The 16,396-nt window shown below is 49.8% G+C and overlaps 3 protein-coding genes and 1 non-coding gene across 5 annotated transcripts; 2 read left to right on the forward strand and 2 right to left on the reverse strand.

The window, feature by feature from the left end:
- Positions 1-836: 836 nt before the first annotated feature.
- LOC147987985 (uncharacterized) lies at positions 837-1,953 on the forward strand. Its single transcript, XM_087540484.1, is given in 3 exon segments — positions 837-1,874; positions 1,877-1,901; positions 1,904-1,953. Coding segments are annotated over 3 exon segments (960 nt in total). The 5' UTR covers positions 837-989.
- A 786-nt stretch (positions 1,954-2,739) lies between these two features.
- LOC125540447 (uncharacterized) lies at positions 2,740-4,626 on the forward strand. The gene is made up of 2 exons (XM_048704063.2): positions 2,740-3,549; positions 3,630-4,626. Exons 1-2 carry the CDS (start codon positions 3,084-3,086, stop codon positions 3,965-3,967), a joined length of 804 nt encoding a protein of 267 aa, XP_048560020.2. The 5' UTR covers positions 2,740-3,083; the 3' UTR covers positions 3,968-4,626.
- A 501-nt stretch (positions 4,627-5,127) lies between these two features.
- On the reverse strand, positions 5,128-11,161 carry LOC125527276 (auxin response factor 13-like). 2 transcript variants are annotated; one of them, XM_087545541.1, is made up of 3 exons: positions 10,107-11,161; positions 6,564-7,190; positions 5,128-5,455 (listed from the first exon to the last, which is right to left on the reverse strand). In XM_087545541.1, the coding sequence occupies exons 1-2, from the start codon at positions 11,052-11,054 to the stop codon at positions 6,591-6,593; spliced, it is 1,548 nt and encodes a 515-aa protein (XP_087401667.1). In that variant the 5' UTR covers positions 11,055-11,161; the 3' UTR covers positions 5,128-5,455; positions 6,564-6,590. The 2 variants fall into 2 exon arrangements, with proteins under 2 accessions (XP_087401667.1, XP_048560019.2); XM_048704062.2 differs by having other exon boundaries at positions 5,128-5,460.
- A 4,472-nt stretch (positions 11,162-15,633) lies between these two features.
- TRNAQ-UUG (transfer RNA glutamine (anticodon UUG)) lies at positions 15,634-15,705 on the reverse strand. The gene has a single exon. It is a non-coding gene; the product is annotated as a tRNA-Gln (tRNA).
- Positions 15,706-16,396: the final 691 nt, after the last annotated feature.

The raw sequence follows: 16,396 nt of genomic DNA on the forward strand, positions 1-16,396 counted from the left end.
CAGTACAGCTCGTTGGCGAATCCTACTCCTAGCTACCAAAATCGATTGCACAATCATGCACCAAGTCTAAATCTTTTTTTTTTTGGTGGGGTGGGAAAGTACCAAGTCTAAATCTAATAGGACTAGGAGTAGGCAATTCCTTAACAATGGGTTAGCGCTAGTACGGTGCATGATGTGACGATGCAAGATGGATAGCTCGGTGGTCCTTTTCTTTCTTCTCCATCAAACTTGGACCACCATAACCCCAACTCGACCACTTCCATCCATCCATGGACAGATCCACCCCTCCCCCGTACACATTTCCTGTGAATTACTAGTAGCATTATTAGTCAAATTGTTACACATGTCGTCAAAAGATATTATACTTTACTTAGAGCAACTTCAATGGGGCGACCCATTTCATCCGCGGCCATCCGTTTGGGTCGGCGCGGACAGAAAAGGCGGCCCAATGCGCCGACCCAAACAGACGCGCGTACGTTTTTCGTCCGCGGGCGACCTATTCCCGGTCCATTTTTGAAACCGATTTGCGTCGGTGCGGGCACGCGACGGACGCGCGCGCTCGCCTACTCCTGTCCCGCCCGCTCGTCTGTGGCACGTTGGCCTCCCCTCCCCCCGGCCAACAAGCAACCCTCGCCCCCGCCTGCTCCGTCACCGACGCCGCCGTCCATTTTGCCGGCGACTCTTCCAGCTGCCGCCGCCTCCACATCCGCCCAGCAACGCCGTCCCTGCCCCAGTCGCCCGCCGCCGCCGTTTTGCCGCCGGGGAGCAAGCTGGTTCCCGCCGCCGCTTCCCCCATCGCCCAGCCGCTCGCGACCAAGAAGACGCCTCGCCGCCCCCGCCACATACGACCGGCACGCTCGTCGGACGCCGTCACACTCGTCGGACGCCGGCCGGGCAGCTAGCTAGTCTGTGGGCGCCGCGTCTCCCCTCGCCGGCCGTCTCCTTCTTCGACGCCCGCAAGCTGTTCGACAGTTTGCCAAGGTACGAAAATGGACTCCGCCGACGAGTTCTTTTTCCACAGTTTCCTTTGCGACTCCGACGATTCGTCGTCCGACGACGAGGAGGAGATATTGGCTGCCGTGTTGGTCCATCACCACCTCAACAACCAGCGGTCGTTGTTCCGTGGCTCCATTCCGGGCCATCTTCCGGCATTGAATCGTAACCGGGAGAGCGGGCATTTTCTTCTCTGGAAGGACTACTTTAATACAACAAACCCGTTGTTCAAACATCACAAATTTCGCCGCCGGTTCCATATGAGTAGGCATGTTTTCAACCGTATTAGAGAGGAAGTGGTCGGCTATGATGACTACTTCGAGTGCAAAGAGGATGTCGTCGGCAAGATTGGTTTCTCCTCTTATCAGAAATGCACTGCCGCCATCCGAATGCTTGCATACGGAGTGCCCGGTGATCTCATTGACGAGTACGTCCGTATGAGCGAGTCTACATGCCTAGAGTCCCTGTATAAGTTCTGCAAGGCTGTGATTGCTGTGTTTGGCCCTAAGTACTTGAGAGAGCCGACAGCTGAAGATACAACCCGTTTGTTGGCGATGAATGCTAGCAGGGGCTTCCCGGGGATGCTTGGCAGTATAGACTGCATGCACTGGGAGTGGAAGAACTGCCCTTCTGCTTGGCAAGGGCAGTATAAGGGATATGTCAGGGCTTGCACTGTCATACTAGAGGCCGTGGCGTTTCAAGATCTCTGGATCTGGCACTCTTTCTTTGGCATGGCTGGATCACACAATGATATCAACGTGCTTCAGCGCTTGCCGGTGTTTGCTAGGCTTGCCGAAGGCAACAGCCCACCGGTGAACTTTACTGTCAACGGCCACAACTACGACAAAGGGTACTATTTGGGTGACGGTATCTATCCTCAGTGGGCCACTATTGTAAAGACAATACCCAACCTGTCGGAGAGAGAAGGAAAAGATTTGTCCAAGAGCAAGAGAGTGCTAGAAAGGATGTCGAGCGTGCCGTTGGTGTTTTGCAACATTTGAGCAGTTCACTCAGTTTCATGAAGACATGCGTGATTGGGAAACTCACGTGCAACTGCAAAATGATTTGGTTGAGCATATGTGGACTCATGTTGGCAACCAATAGATGTATCTTTTTTTATTCGTTTGCAAAACTATGTGAAACATTTTTATTTTTATTTGGCCTGTAAACTATACTATTTATTTGGGCGGACTATTTTGTTTGTTAAATTTTCATTTCACAACATGCTGAATGCAATGCAAAATTGGGCGGCCAGCCGGCCACGCCTGCACATATGAGTCGGGGCGTTGGGCGCGCTGCCGACCCATATGAAAAACAGAGTGGACGCCGGGCGGGCGGCCGACCCAAATGGACAAAAAGCGGATGAAATCGCCGTCCGTTTGGGTCGGCCCGTTGGAGTTGCTCTAAGCTAAGCGAACAGTTAATGTGCGTGCGTGCCTAATTGGGGCCTGACATCTGCGTGCCTAATCAGTCATCAGTTGTTTAGCATTGTCTAATTGTGGTGTGCCATCTCATAAATAATACAAGCCGTTTTAGTTAGGAATTTGGCCACGTAGCTTGCATATATGACAGATTTTTCTGAAACTTAACACACATTCAGAATAATTGTGCATTTTGAAACGAATATTTTTTTCTTGAAAACACACACACAATTAAGTTGGGTGGTGCATGCATGTGTTGTTAGGTGTTTTTTCTGGTAGCTGCCGGTGCCGGATCCATCCATCCATCCATGCCTGATGCCTGAGTGTCACTCGGCGCCGGAAGGCCGGTCCACTACTCCCCATGCATGGTCCATTTCATCAAAGCAGATTACAACAACAAGCTGCCCAAACAGTTGCTCCTACAGTAGTAGCCTAGCCTCTTCCTCTTCCTCTTCTTCCTCCTCTCTGAATCATAAAAGAAACGCAAAAGCCAGTGAAGCTTCCTCCAATGAATCCACCTCCTCCATATCTTCTCTTCTCCTCCGCATGCATATATCCAAGCATTCTTTACTCAAGCCACTAGCTAGCTAGCGTGCTCTGCATGCCAACGCCACCTCCTGTCCACTAGCCCTACGTACGTAGCAGCTTCTCCCAAGAGCGCAGCGCGCCATGAGCAACGTGTTCGGCGCCGGCGGCCATGGCCGTGGTGACCATGGCCATGGAGGAGGGGGCGGAGGGGAGCAGCACGGGGGAGCCGACGGCACGCTGCTCTGCTACTTCCACCCGAGGGAGCTGCTGGTCGGCGTGTGCGCGCACTGCCTCCGGGAGCGCCTGCTCCTCCTCCTCGCGGCCAAGCAGGGCGGCGGCACAGGCCGCGCGCGCCCGCCGGCCGACGGCGCCAGCTACCTGTCGGCGCGGCCCTACTGCCGGGCGCTCCGGCGCAGGACGGGCAGCATCTCCAGCTCGCTCCCCAAGGTGTTCGCGCTCGGCTCCTTCCTCCAGCGCCTCGACTCCTCCCGCCACCACCACCACCACCACCACCCCGACGACGACCACGACGGCGGTGGCCGTGGCGAGGACAAGGACAGGAACCCCGACGACGATGACGACACCGCCTCCGTCGCGAGCCTCGACGGTAAGTTGCCGCTCGTACGGCGTACGGATGCAATAATTGGTTGCTCTCTGGCTCACGGTCACGGGTCGGCCGGTGTGCAGATTCCTTCATATCGATCAAGTTCGAGGACAACGGCAAGGCGACATGGGTGGACAGCCAGCAGACGTCCCTAAAGCCGGTGCGCGAGGCGACGACGGCGACGACGACGAAGACCCTGGTGGTGGAGCAGGCGAGCCGGCGGGGCGGCGTGACGCGGTGGCGGAAGCAGGTGGTGGGGCGGCTGCTGCAGCTGGCGCGGTGGAAGCGGGCGTCGGGCAAGCAGCCGTCGTCCTCGGCGGCGGCGGACCAGCGGTCGAAGGCGCGGGGCGGCGGCGGCCGGAGCTGGATCCGGAGCCTGACGCGGCGGCGCGCCGCGCACGGCGAGAGGGCGTGGTCGTGAGCGGGCCACGGGCAGCTACGCGTCCACGCGTGATCGGTGGATCGAGTATGTACGTACGCACGCACGTGGCGCATACAGCCAGCCACAGATCCATCCATATCTCCATTTCCATCCAGATATATATAAAAATATATATAGTAATCATAATCAGATATAGATATATAATATACTACACAGCAAAAGAAGGAAAGGATCGCATTCTGCAGATCTCGTTTCTTTCCTTCCTGCATGAGAGGTGTTTGTTTGTCCCCAGGATCTTGCTCATTAGTTTTGACAGATAAAAACAGATAGAAAAAATTGGCGTGTTGTGTACATAGAAATGCCTGTATTTTCTTTCTGTCAAGAAGTGGCATGATATTACTCTGAACTTTGAAGTCTGGATTGCCTGTGTAGTGTCAATTTTCAGCAAATGACACTGGTAATTTTGGTTTGCATCTCCAAGTGCCATTTTAGCTCCTTGTGTGTGTGTGTCTTGTTTGTTGTCATGTACTCCCTCCATTCACAAATATAAGATGCCTAAATATTTTTCTGAATCAGATGTATATAAAGACGTTCTCATTTCAGTCTGTATGTATATTATCCAAAACATCTTGTGACAGAGGGAGCATTGTCCTGTACTGTATGAGTAGAAGAAGATTTGGGAATGTTTGTTAGTTGAAGAGACGTTGGCAGGCAGCTGAGGATCACCTTTCAGCTGCCGCTGCGACTGAAGTGACGAGCAGTCCTCTTGAGACAAGGACGGAATGACAGATTGTAGAATAGGTACCAGTCGATGATGGGTTTGGTATGGTATTATGGTATGTGCACGCACGCATGCTCTCTCTACGACTACATGTCGTCTAGTTGTCTGTATTACTACATAGGCTGCTTTTTTCTCTTCTTTGGAGCAAAGCTGCCTTTTCCTCTCTTTGGCGGCCCCAGCAAAGCTTTAGCAGGGCCAGAGACATATCTCCTCTTTCAAGGAGAAAAGAGGAGGTTTAGCCAACAGATTCGTGGATAGATGGCAAAGATCTCAAACAAAGCACCACCAGCAGCAGCAGCTGCAGCGCAATGATGAAGACGAGTATCCACTTCACGGAGTTCCACCGGTCAAAAACAGAGGATAAGACAAGTTCATCTCCAAGAAACAAGGAACCACCATCACAACCGAAACGCCGAAAAACAGAGTCCAGCTCACAACAAGATGGGCCAGACGTACCGGAATGCTAAGGAGCAGAGTGCTTTTCCGAAGCATCAGGGTGATGCAAGGAGCACTCGGCCTCCGCAGTCAAGACGACGTGGAAGAGGCGTCCAGGAAAGATTTTACAGAAAGCGAAAAGAAAAAAGAATAACATGGCAGCCTATAGCAATGCGGCGAACATCGGCGTGCAGCCGCACCTGTCTACAGACTTTGTTGGCTTGGCTTGCAGCCGTAGGTATCCTTGCTTCAAGTCAGGTCCAGGAACTCAATGTGCGTAGCAGAATAGCAGCCTCGGTCGTCCAGCTTGGCTTCGCTACAGGAAAAGAAACAAATGGTTGAATCATCTTGGTAGAAAACAAAGTAAGAAAAAACTGCTAAATGGACACTAGCAACAAGATGAACATTTTACAATCTAACTTTTTTGTCATCTGTGGGCATAAATGGGTTTAGGAGCCCTGTGGCATTGCCACTCAACTAAAATGCCCGTTGCCTCTAAGGCTCTAAGCACAAACTATGTGTTTCTCTCAAGATGAATCATACTCGGTTCTTAATCATCGACGACACCTATAGGTACACAACATTGTACAGAATGAATTGTACTAGTCAAAGTGTTGTATGGACTGACAAAAACTACTTCCTCCATCCAAAAATAAGTGTCTCAACTTTGTACCAGCTCAGGTACAAATTTGAGCTCAAGACACTTATTTTGGGACGGAGGGAGTACTAAATAAATAGGAGGATGGCATCTCGGTATTGTCAATAATTAAGAGCTTCAAAGTTCATTGTGCTCATTGTTTTGCAAATTAAAAGTGCTATGGTTCACTGTCAATAACAGCGGCTTCAGGGACACCCGAACTTCACTCGAGAAGTTTCTCACACACGCCCAGTGTGGCAAACGACATATACAGTCTGCTTAGGCTGAGCTTTTGCTTTTAAATTGACTGATTCGCTGAAAGCATGATGTTGCTCTTAACTTAGTTGATTGATGCAACCAGGTGAGAATCAAGTAAGGAAACACGAAAGAATGCAATGAAATCGTTGCTGGTTTTCTCAAAATGGAGAAATCATTGAATTCGGACTGTATCAGAGGAAAATCAAACAGATATGGAACCTGGAAAGATTTTCTGTTGATAAACCATAATGTAGGCATAATAAAAATCAGAAAACAACATATACGTACTAGTTTAGTTACTGTTTAATTTGCTGATTCAGAGATAATTTCTTTCTTCAGTTTGTCTGAATGGGAGTGAAACTGACAGACAATTGGCTGGTAATGGAAAAAGAAAACCTACACTTGGCCTGACAGGCATCATCATCACTACATCGCCTTTCACAATTAGGTCTGAATGGTCATGTAAAACCATCTCTGCATGTCCATCGTCGCAAACAAAGCAGGAAAATCAAATGAGATAGTACCTTCCAGTATACTGTGTACATGCCACTTCAGGCTTCTTGCTTAGAAGCATTTCGGTCGTGGCCGTCATCTTTACCGATTGTGAGTTGGCAGGCAAGTAGACTTGTGGCAGAAGCATATTCATGAGCAGTTCCATCGACCGCAGCATCAGGGGCCTGGCTCACTTCTTCAGAGGAGCCATTGGTGGCGCTCTGCACAGGCGACGTGATCGTGGCGCCGAACAGCTGTATGCTCCTCCTTTCCTCAGAGGGGCGCATGTTCACCGAGTTGTTGGGTGGAGATCCAGCTTCAGGGTTCACGACCTCGGAGGAGCCGCCGCTGGAGCTAGGTGGGAAAAACTGCTTGGTTGTGAGCACGGTAGGAGATGAAGAGGGCAGCTCAGTGAGGCCGATGTGCCTGGCTCCCTGCATGCCAGCAGGCATCGGTGACCCCAGCATCATCACCATGTTTTCGCAATCTGGCCCCAGCAGGGGGTCAGCCATGCCGACATCGCCGGAGCACATAGGGGGAAGGGTCGTCTCGGAGATCTTGAGCTTCTTCAGGATGGGAGGGTACCCAACAAGTTCTACTTGCCAAGCATTGACATGCCTGTTCCTTAGTGACCCTACCACAGATTCATCCCAGTCTATCTGCAAGCAAGTAGATAGATTTAAGCAGCAAGTCAGATAAGGATCTTTGGAGCCAGTAATGATATACAGAATCTTGAAATTGTAAGATCAACTGGTTTGAGCACTATCTGAAGAATCAAGGAATTGATGGAATGGACAACGACATAGAACACTTCTCTTGACATGTCAGTAACAAAGGTGCAGTCAGCCCTATGAAATAACACAACTCTGTATTGGACATTCATGACTCTGAAGGTCTGAATAGAGGACTTGCTGCTGATGGCATTACATGGCATGACTTGTTTTATTAATAACAGTAAAGGGAAGAAGTAACAAGCAGAATTCCAAATAAAAATTGACTGCTGACCGACTTCATCTCTGTCTGTTTCAGTAAATACCATCAGATGCAGAGCCAGCCCTATTGGATACAGACAAGGGATCTAATGCAATCAGACAGAGCAACAGCCACCAAACCACATTAAAAAAAGGCTGAACTATCAAACAATCGACAACAGCATCGACTCTACGGCATGTAGCAATGAAGTACAAGTGGCTAAGCATAGTTATAAATTACTAGTCCAAGATTGCCTGCTACTCCCTCGTTCAGAACCTAGCAAAACACTTGAACCACACACATGCATGGTGATGTACACTGAACCAATCAGCCAAAACATGGAGAGAGGACTCTCCGTCGATCACTCGCTAGCTGCTCCGACAGTTAACTGAACATGAAAATACTGAACCAAACAGAGATGGACTTACGATCGATCAGATTTACAGATTTAACTTCAGTAGACTCTACATTTTTCAAGATCTCAATAAAGTACTAATTACCGATGGCATTACATGGCATGATTTCTTGTATTTATAACAGTATAGAAGTAGCAAGCAGACATCATTCAAGCCAAAAGCACATTGCTAGCTCCAAATCAAAATTGACTGCTGAGCGAGTTCACCTCTGTTTGTTTCAGTATATACCACCAGAACAGAGTCAGCCCTGTTGGAAACAGACAAAGTATCTAATGCCATCCCACAGAGCAACCGCCACCAAACTCACATTAAAAAAGGCTGAACTATCAAACAATCGGCAACAGCATCGACTCTAGGCATGCAGCAATAAAGTACATGTGGCTAAACATAGTTACTTATTATTAACACAAGATCGCTTGCCCCTCTCATTCAGAACCTAGCAAAACACTTGAACCACACATGCATGAAGATAACTCATACAGGACCAATCAAACAAACATGCAGAGATGGTGTCGATCGAGTTCATCTTTGTTTGTTTCATCTTTGTCTGTCGGAAGCCATGAATCCGACAGAGCAGCCACCACCAAACCCACATTAAAAAAGACTGAACTTATTAAATAATGAACGATAGCATCAACTCTACGCATGCAGCAATAAAGTACAAGTGGCTAAACATAGTTCCTGTCAACTACTAGTCAAAGATTGCTTGCCGCTCCTCATTCAGAACCTAGCAAAACAATTTAAACAAACATGCATGGCGATATATACTAAACCAAACCTGCAGAGATGGACTCGATCAATCACTCGCTAGCTGCTCCAACAGTTAACTAAACTGGGCAGTACTGAACCAAACAGAGACCGACTCGACTCAATCGATCAGATTTGCGGATTCAATGATGAATCAAACATCAGATCAGGTGAATTAGCAGCAATCAGGATGGGAGGGTGCTCAACAAGTTCGACATGTTTGGTTCAGTATTAGCACTTGTTCAACCATGGATGCAACATCAGATAGGGTGAATTAGCAGCAATTATGAATGTCCAAGATCACTTGCCAGTCTCTTCTACTTGTAGTCCTGTATAAGTGGCTAAATATAGTTATCAATTACTAGTCCAAGATTTCTTGCCACTCCTCATCCAGAACCCAACAAAACACTTGAACCAAATATGCATGGCGATATATACTGAATCAAACGTGCAGAGATGGACTCTGATCGATCACTCGCTAGCTGCTCCGACAGTTAACTGAACAATGGAATACAGAGACAGACTCAATTTTGATCATATTTGGAGATTCAACGGTGTACGCAACATCGGATCAGGTGGATTAGTAGCAATCTTATACTGTATTTCTTTACTGGGGGAGTATGAATGTCCAAGATTGCTTGCCACTCTCTTGTATCTTCAGTAAAGGCAAAAAGTAACATGCAGAACATCATTTAAGACAAAAGAACATTGCAGATTCCAAATTAAAACTGACTGCTGATCGAGTTCATCTCTGATTGTTCCAGTATATACCACCAGAAGCAGAGTCGGTGCTATTGCAAATAGACAAGTGACCTGAAGCCATCCATCCGACAGAGCAACCACTACCAAACCAACATTAAAAAAGACTGAACTACTAAACAATCGTTGACAGCAAGTCTACAGCATGCAGCGATAAAATGCAAGTGGCTAAACATAGTAATTAATTATTAGTCCAAGATTGCTTGTCCCTCCCTCATTCAGAACCTACGACAATTCTTGAACCACACATGCATGGCGATTGCCTCTGAACCCTCATTCAGAACCTAGCAGAATACTTGAACCACATATGCATGGCGATATATACTGAACCAATCAACCAAACATGCAGAGATGGACTCACACCGACAGTTAACTGAAAATGGCATTACTGAACCAAACATAGATGGACTCAAATCGATCAATCAGATTTGCGGATTCAACATGAAAGCAACATCGGATCAGGTGGATTATCAGCAATTATGAATGTCCAATATTACTTTCCACTATCTTGTACTTGTATTGAATGGCAGAGCAAAACAATTGAAGCAAGCATGCCAATACTGAACCAAACAGAAGTGGACTCGATCGATCGATCAATCAATCAGACTTGCGCCTTCAACAGTTATCGCAAAGATGAGATGGATTAACGCAGCAGAGATGAATCATGGATGGATGATGTACCTCGAGCATGCGCCAGATGGATGGGTCGACGGCCTTGACGATGCCGTTGACCCACTCGGAGCGGCGCTCCTCGGCGTCGAGGAACTTCATGCGCACCTGCACCCCGGGCGCCCAGGCGCCGACGAGCGCGTCCTCCACCTCCTGCTTGGGCACGACGAACTCCCCGGCGCCCTGGCGCGGGTAGTAGGTGACGGTGAAGGGCGCGCCCTCGGCCGCGAGGCGCACGGCCTCGTCCACCTCCTCGGGGGGGACCCGCGCGCGCGCGTTGCGGGGCCGGCGCTCGGCGCCCTGCTGGGAGACGGCGGGGTACCTGGGCGCGCGGCGGATCCCGGTGAGCAGCTCCCCGTCGGCGCGGCGCATGAAGACGACGGCGTCGCCCGCGACGAGCAGCTTGGCGTTGACGAACTTGCTCCACCCCGTGGTGAGGAGGTGGCGGCGCGGCGTGCCGCGGTAGATGTGGCGGAAGTCCCAGCCCCGGCCGAGCGGGTCGGTCATGCGCAGCCTCTGCACGGGCGGGTCGGCCTCGAAGTCGAGCGGCGGGAAGACGAGCTCGGCGCAGAAGCGGGGCACCGAGAAGCCGCCGCCGTTGTTGGCGTCGCTCTGCGTGAGCTGCTTGGCGTAGTAGCGGAACCCCGTGGCCGCGTCGGCGTGGGCGTCGGCGTCGGGGAGGTGGAGGGCGGGGTCGCGGTGCGGGCCGGGGACGAGGTCGACGGTGGCGAAGGGCTCGTCGGTCTTGGGGTCGGCGAAGAGGCGGACGGCGGCGACGGTGCAGGGGAAGAGGTTGTGCGCGGGCGCGCGGGGCGGCGCCGGGCACTGCTCCGAGTGGCCGTGCGGGAAGTAGTAGACCTGGGAGCCGACGGCGGGGACGCGGGAGAGCGGGGTCGCGCAGGCGAGCCAGACGTCGCGATCGAGCGGCGCCGGGGTCGCCGGCGGCGGCGCGTCCGCCATTCTCGGGCGGGGCGGGGTGAGGGGTTATCTAGGGTTTGGGCGGGAGATGAGGGAGATGGTTGTTGGAACTTGGAAGGAAGCCCGAGGAGATGGGGGGAAGATGTCCTCTCTCCTTACACGCGGACGGGGCGGATGGGTGGGTGGGCCGGAAGACCAAGAGAGTATTTATAGCACGCCCGCTTTGGGTTTGGGTCTGCTTCACACACCACATTGTTATTGTTGGGGATTGGACACCCCCATCCCCAAACATTGGTGCAATAAATCCCAACAACTTGATGCAACAACAACTCAAGAAGAATCGGCGTGGGGTTGCAAAATTCGAGCATACTCGTCGATTATGGGGAATGCTCCTCTGTTTCTTTCTTGCTACGATTTAGGTCATTAATTAACGGATTGCCTGGACCAGCACACGCTCGACCGAGAAAAGTTGTAGCCAGGGGACAACTCGGATTCGGCTCTCCTTTTCGATTGGACGACGCGGGTTTGTGAAATTCAAACATACTCACCGACGATTGTGAATGCTCCTCATGTTTCTTTCTTATTACCATTTAGGTCATTAATTAATGGATTGCCTAGATCCAGCACACACCCGGCCGAAAAAACATGTAGCAAACCGACTGCTCACATTCGGTTCTCCTTTTCGATTCGACAACACGGGGTTGCGAAAATCGAACATACTCACCGATGGTGGAGGAGTACTCCTCGTGTTTCTTTCTTGTTACCCTTTAGCTCATTAATTAATGGATTCCTGGATCCAGAACGCGCCCTACTGAAAAAAACCTATAGCCAAGGGATAGCTCACATTCGGCTCTCCTTTTTTATTCGACAACACAGGGTTGCGAAATTCGAACATACTCACCGATGGTGGAGGAGTACTCCTCGTGTTTCTTTCTTGTTACCCTTAAGGTCATTAATGGATTGCCTGGATCTAGCTCGCACCCGACCGGAAAAAGTTGTAGCCAAGGGACAACTCACATTTGGCTCTCTTTTTCGATTGCATGACGCGGGGTTGCAAAAATTGAACAGAGCACATGCCCCTCTTAAGGAAACAAGTAAGGCCTATTCAAATTGGACGGCACAGGGTTGCGAAATTGGAACATTGCGCACCCCTCCCACCATACACAAAACAAGGATGTGCCTGCACTGCGGCTCTCCTTTTTTGTTGGGACGGCGCGGGGTTTGTGAAATTGGAACAGTGCATATGCCCCCCTAAACAAAACAAGGGCGTGCCTGCTCATGTGCGGCTCTCCTTTTCTGTTGGGATGACGCGGGGTTGAAATTTGAACATAGCCACCCACACCCCACTCCCCCTTGAAAAAGGGGACGCGACCACCTCGAATGGGCTCACCTTTTCGAGTGGGACGATGCGGGTTGCGAAAGTTTGAACATGCTTCGCAACGGTTGAGAAGCACTTGTGTTTCTTCCTTGGTTCCATTGGTCTATATATAGCGAACAACAATGTCATGAGCATTTATGGAGGCCATGTTTTATAGCCCTTTCTTCATGTGCATTATGTAAGCAATATAGCCGCCTATGAATTTGAATCGAACGAACTGATTCACTGCCATCTTTGGAAATGTGTGGGGCGCCAAGGCAAAGATGTCGACCCTCGTCCCTCTTGACCAACCATTGTCCAGTTAAGATCGACGATTATCTTCGGCGAAAGTAAAGGAAGAACGACGAACTTGGTACGAATCATGTGCATACGAAGCATGTGGAACTTTTTTTTAAGTTATGTTTTGGATTTTTCACGGTGTTTATGATGTGTTGTTTGAGACGCCTGCATGGATGCATGCGTGCATGATCTCAGGGCCGTTAGTACTACCGGACATGCAAGGATTTAGCTACTAGTACTCGGATATCTGGCCCTGTCTAATCTCTCTGGTCTTCACGCGAACATGTACGCGCTATATGTGCGGGCGCGGTAACTACTCGACCAAACTAACATATCACTAGTACAACCGAATAGTATTTGGTCTCTCGATCGAGCAGCTCATGCATGATCGTCGGGGCTCTTCTCCTAATTTTGCGTAAGAATCGGCTGGCTCTGTTTGAAATGACAGCTTATGGGATATTATCTCCGATTTCACTGGTTGACACACAAATACAGACGATGAATGCATGCAAAAGTTTATTAAGCATCTGACCCGCAAATCGGATACCATATCTAGGGATCGGTCTGCGGACATGGATATTGGAGCCGGCCATCCAATGCTAGCCGCATAGTACATTTCAAATTGGCTTTAAACAGACCGAACGAATTACATGCAAACCGAATAATTTTCATTCAAACCAAACGAAAACATTTATATTTTGGGCATATTTTTAACTAAACTATACTATGTTGCGGTAAAACTAGTCTACATCCGGCCGCGGCAGATCTCCACTCCCACAACATGTCTTCCCCATGTCCGGCAGCCTGCTCATCGGACTGCCGGTAGCCTGGAGAGATATGCTTCAACAAGAGGGGACAAATAGCCTCCCTCCACCTCTATGAAGCACGGATCAGAGTTGGTTTTTGGTCGGACGAAGATGGTCGCTGTGGTCTACGCTTCCGCTCAGCTGGCAAGACACCAGCTGTGTAAGCCGGTGACGCAGTGGCCTTCGAGACCCAAGCGGCGGCGTCCTCCCATGATCTAATTTTCCTTGTTGTCCTCGCCCGACCTAGAAAAGTTGTAGCCAAGGGACAACTCAGGTTCGGCTCGATCGCCTTTTCAAGTGTATGATGCGGGGTTGCGAAATTTGAACATACTCATCGATGGTGGAGGAATACTCCTTGTGTTTCTTTCTTGTTACCCTTTAGGTCATTATAGGATTGCTTGGATTCAACACGTGCTCGACCGAAAAAAGATATAGCCAAGGGACAACTCAGATTCAGCTCTCCTTTTCGATTGGGCGACCCGAGGTTGTGAAATTTCAACATAGCACACGCCCCTCTTAAGGAAACAAGTAAGGCCCCTTTCAGATTCGACTCTCCTTTTGAAATTGGACGACACAATGTTGCGAAATTGAAACATAGTACACACCCCTCTTAAGGAAACAAGGAAGGCCCCGCTCAGATTCGACTCTCCTATTCAAATTGGACGACACAAGGTTGTGAACATTGCACACGCGCCCCTCCTTAAACAAAGCAAGTGCGTGCATGCTTGTGTGCGGCTCTCCTTTTCTGTTGGGATGACGCGGGGCTTGCAAAATTGGAACAGTGCACCCCCCCCCACCCCCAAAACAAAACAAGGGTGTGCCTATTCATATGCGGCTCTCCTTTTCTGTTGGGACGACGCGGGGTTGTGAAATTTGAACATAGACACACACATCACCCCCCCCCCCCCCCCCCCCCTAAAAAGCGAGCAACGACCACCTCGAATGGGCTCTCCTTTTCGATTGGGACGATGCGGGTTGCGAAAGTTTGAACACACTTGCCAACGGTTGAGAAGCACTCGCTTTTCTCCCTTGGTTCCATCGGTCTATATATAGCGAACGACAATGTCATGTGCATTCATGAAGGCCAAACAACCACTTATAGTCCTTTCTTCGTGTGCATTATGTAAGAAATATAGCCGCCTACAGATTTGAATCAAACGAACCGATTCACTACCATCTTTGAAAATGTGGAGTGCTAACTGTGCTAAGGCAATATCTCGAGCCTCGCCCCTCTCGATCAACCACTGTCAAGTTAAGATGGACGATTATCTTCCGCGAAAGCAAAAGAAATTGGCACTAATCATCTGCGTGCGAGTCATGTGGAACTTTCTCTTAGTTATGTTTTAGTTTTCTTCATGGGGTTTATGATGATGTGTTGTTTTCAGACGCCTGCATGATGCCCGGGCCGTTAGTACTACCGGACCCCGATGTGTGTGGCCCTGTCTAATCTCTCTGGTCTTCCGGCGAACACGTACGCTCCTCTATATGTGCGGTGCGGGCGCGGCAACTACTTAATCGAATGAGTAGTATATCTGGTCTCTCCATCGAGCAGCCCATGCATGATCATCGGGTCTCTCTTGTCCTAATTTTGCGTAAGAATCGGCCGGCTCCGTTTGAAACGGCAGCTTATGGGATATTGTCATCCAATCCGATTTGACCGGTTGACACAAGAAATCGGAGTAGTAAAAAGTTTACTACTACTAGTTGGATGATGATACCGGAGTACATGGACGAGTGCTTACTGTCTTTTTTTTTAAGCATCAGTATAGACGCAAGCACTCATATACACGCGCATATACTCACACCTTACCCTTATGAGCACCTCCGAGACTGAGCCGGCATATCATCTTGAGATTTACGAAGTTACCGTAGGCGCCTCGTCGTAAATCCTGAAATAAATCCAGAAATAATGCGAGCACCAGGATTTGAACCCTGGTGGGTTGGGGATACCACTGTCCACTTAACCATCTCAACCACAAGTTGGTTCGCGAATGCTTACTGTCTTTTTACGTTTTTTTAATGGACCGTGTTCACGTTAGTTCACAGCTTGATCAGGGTTAATTAGTGCCAAGAAGCAGTAGATCAGTCAGCGTTAACAGCAAAAGAACAAGTAGATCAGTCAGCGTTAACAGCAAAAGAACAATATGGAAAAAAAAGGAGGTCCTACCGGGATTCGAACCCAGGTCGCCAGATTCAAAGTCTGGAGTGCTAACCACTACACCATAGAACCACTTGATGCTATTTTTTCTTACAGAACGCTACTAATAATGATGCAGCCGAGGATGGAGCTCAAAGTTTATATTATACCCCGAGGTAATTATACAGAACCAGGTCTTGTCTAATCTTTTTTTTTCTTCGCAAAGGAAAATTTTCATTAATCAACCACAACCATTATAATCCTGCTGACACAAGAGGTCAACCTCATCAGGCACGCGACGCAGCCAAACCACAGTTTTAGACAAAGAACGTCCCAACTGGGCTAGCGTATGGCTAACTTTATTTTGCTCACGTTTAACCAAACTAATTTTCATGTTGTCTGAGGGCATCTCCAGCCGCGCCCCCAACAGGCCCCCCCAGGCCACTTTTTCGGCACCGACGTCGAAAAAACGGCCCAGTCGCGTCCCCAGGACGCCGAAAATCGTCGGTTCGGACCTTTTTTCCGCCCGGCGGTCACAGGCCGAACCCGGCGTGCTGGGGAGCCGTTGGGGGCTCCGGCGCTAGGGAAAAGCACGCCTGGCCCACACCGACAGGGGAAAAGTCAAGGTTTTCTTCCCCCGACTCGCCTCACACCCCTCGCGCCCTCGGCCACCACTAGCTATATCCTGGCGACGGCCGCCGCCCTACTCCGCTAGATAGCCATTCCCCGCCGGAAAATAGCAGCGCTTCGCCGCGGCAGCCCCTCCCACAGCAGCTGGGCGTTT

The sequence above is a fragment of the Triticum urartu genome, chromosome 2A, assembly GCF_056163025.1.
Source record: "Triticum urartu cultivar PI428250 chromosome 2A, HENAU_Tu73, whole genome shotgun sequence".
NCBI lineage: Eukaryota > Viridiplantae > Streptophyta > Magnoliopsida > Poales > Poaceae > Triticum > Triticum urartu.

Bases quoted from the DNA above. Each gene is read 5' to 3' on its own strand.
- LOC125540447 (XM_048704063.2), top strand. From the start codon at position 3,084: ATGAGCAACGTGTTCGGCGCCGGCGGCCATGGCCGTGGTGACCATGGC. The intron at 3,550-3,629 runs GTAAGTTGCCGC...GCCGGTGTGCAG, and splicing joins CTCCGTCGCGAGCCTCGACG to ATTCCTTCATATCGATCAAG.
- LOC125527276 (XM_087545541.1), bottom strand. From the start codon at position 11,054: ATGGCGGACGCGCCGCCGCCGGCGACCCCGGCGCCGCTCGATCGCGAC. The intron at 7,191-10,106 runs GTACATCATCCA...ACTTGCTTGCAG, and splicing joins CCATCTGGCGCATGCTCGAG to ATAGACTGGGATGAATCTGT.